This window comes from Malurus melanocephalus, unplaced genomic scaffold, assembly GCF_030028575.1.
Source record: "Malurus melanocephalus ecotype Western Australia unplaced genomic scaffold, MMel_1.1 scaffold_435, whole genome shotgun sequence".
In the NCBI taxonomy this organism is placed as follows: domain Eukaryota; kingdom Metazoa; phylum Chordata; class Aves; order Passeriformes; family Maluridae; genus Malurus; species Malurus melanocephalus.
This window is the reverse complement of record NW_026623667.1, coordinates 347385-349551: the sequence shown is the minus strand read 5'-3', so window position 1 is coordinate 349551 and position 2167 is coordinate 347385. Positions and strand designations below refer to the sequence as shown.

Sequence of the window (2167 nt, the reverse complement as noted above, 5' to 3'; positions counted from 1 at the left end):
AAAACCTTCTCTATTGGCTGCGCATTAGTGCACGATGTCCTGGCATCTCGGATTCCCCCAAACCCCACAGTTTAGTTTGGGGTTAACTTCATCACGCTGAGGCAAATAAGGGATCAGGGGACAGGGCAGAGCCGGTTTTGTCCGCCGTGGACAGGGCAAGCAGCAGCCAGTCGGGTGTTCGCTAGGACAGGGATGGGCAGGGCAGGGTGCGATCCGGCTGCATAGGACACGGCAACTGCATCTCGGAGCTCCCGAGGGCTGAGGAAAYGCCATCCTTCTCCTGCAAGGGGTTTGTAAACCCACCTGCCTAGGTGTTAGCGTGAATGGGGAAACTGAGGCACCTCCCGGAGGTGCACAAGCACAGGATAGAGCCCCAACACTCCGTCCCTGCTTCTCCCCAAACCGGGCTGGGCTCGGGGTACAGGYGGGGTCGTTACCTCCCACATGAGGTTGTTGTTCTTGCACAGGTCCACATGCTCGGGGGAGATGACCCTGCCCGTGAACGGCCCCATCTCGGTGCCAGCCTTGATCCAGGTCTTGGAGAAGATGCCGAGCCCTTCCCCGGGGATGGAGCTCTGGGCGATTATCACTTCCGACGGCAGCACCAGGCTGGAGAGCTTCTGCACCTCTGCGAGGGGGGAGACGGCTCAGAAAGGGACCGGGGTGGGGGAGAGGGGGGAGATCGGGGGCGGCGGGGACCCCTCCCAACCCCGGCCCCAGCCCAGACCCCGGGGCTGAGCCTTTTAAACGCCCAACCGGGCTCCCACAAAGCGGTACAAGGTTCCCCCGGGGCATTGAGGAGGTACCTGGGAAAAGCATCCCGGGCTGGGCGAGGGAGCGGGGCTGGGAAAGGAGGTTAAATGGTGTCTATTTCGGCCCATCCAGCAATTTGTCATGCTGTTAAAGTGATCTGCATTCATTAAACTCAACTAGAAAGAAATTGCTAATTCTAAATTCATTAGTCCTTTAGGAATGCTGTAGCGGTACATTGTGCCTGAATGGCGCGAGGGCTTGTTTAAAAGGGCCCAGGAATTCCTCTTACAAAATGGGGAGATGAGATGGTTGACATATCGTGAATGGAAATGGAATTAGCCTTCATGGTAAATTAAGAGAGGAACAGAAATCCGAGAGGGGGAAAAGGGAGCCGGGACGCCCCGGCGATGCCGGGGCGAGAGAAAAGATATTGTCCCGGGCGGCTGAATGCGGGACGGCCCCGGCCCCCCCAGCCCGCGGTTTAAGTGGGAACTTTCTCAGGTCAAGCCCAAGTTAACCAAATGAATTTAAAGCCCWTTTTCCCCAGTCCCACGCCTGGGGAGAGCGAAGCGCTGGGACCGCATCCCGCCGCCGGGCACCGGGAACCGGCCCGGGGCCGGTGGGGGACACCGAGGGGACCGGGGAGGGTCCGGGGGGGGTCACTCACCTCCGGAGAAAGACTGAGCCAGGACTTCGGCCGTGAAGGCGGTCTTGGGGCTGCTCTTCTCCTCGAAGAGCTGCTCGCCCAGGACGTTTCTCCAGCGGCCGTAGAGGAAGCTGTGCAGGATGTCGGAGGTGATCACCTCGGCCAGCGAGAGCCCCTGCGGCTTCAGCCCGGGCTTGAGGACCAGGGCCTCGGCGGGCAGCACCGAGCCCATCATGGGGGCGAGGCGGCGGGGCCGAGCGCGACGGGGCCGGGCGCGACGGGCGGTGGGCGGCGGGCTGGGCTCCGTTCGGCTCGGCGGCTCCCGCCCGGCTATATATGAGCTTCATTGACCCTCCTAATTGGTTATTAATGACCTCCCTGACGTTGGCGGAGAGACTGGGGCTGCCGGAGCGAGGCGAGCCGTCGGAGCCCCCCCCTCCCATTCCCTCCTTCCCTCCCCTCCCGGGGGTGGGGTGGCTGGAGGGAGGGAGGGACACGGCGAGCACACACACACACACACACACACACAACACACACACACACAACACACACATACACACACACACCACACACATACACACATATACAACATATACACACACGTATTCACGCACCGGCTCGGCCCCCGCACCTCCCAGCCCGGGCAAAACCAAACCCGGGCACCTGCCCCCGGGCACGGCAAAACAGCAACGAAACRGGCAAAAATGTGCCCGCCCGTGTCCCACGGACGGGGCGCACCCTCGGGCACGGTCCCGCTCCTCGCCCGGC

The 2167-nt window shown here is 62.0% G+C and overlaps 1 protein-coding gene across 1 annotated transcript in view; it reads right to left on the bottom strand.

Annotated features, from left to right (window-relative positions):
- PRDM12 (PR/SET domain 12) overlaps nt 1-1634 on the bottom strand; it is a 7909-nt gene extending 6275 nt beyond the window's left edge. Inside the window, exons 1-2 of the mRNA XM_057380080.1 lie at nt 1421-1634; nt 438-628 (exon numbers count right to left, since the gene is read on the bottom strand). Of these exons, the coding sequence (XP_057236063.1) occupies nt 438-628; nt 1421-1634 (405 nt within the window). The remainder of the gene's footprint in view (nt 1-437; nt 629-1420) is intronic.
- Between the last annotated feature and the right edge of the window lie 533 nt (nt 1635-2167).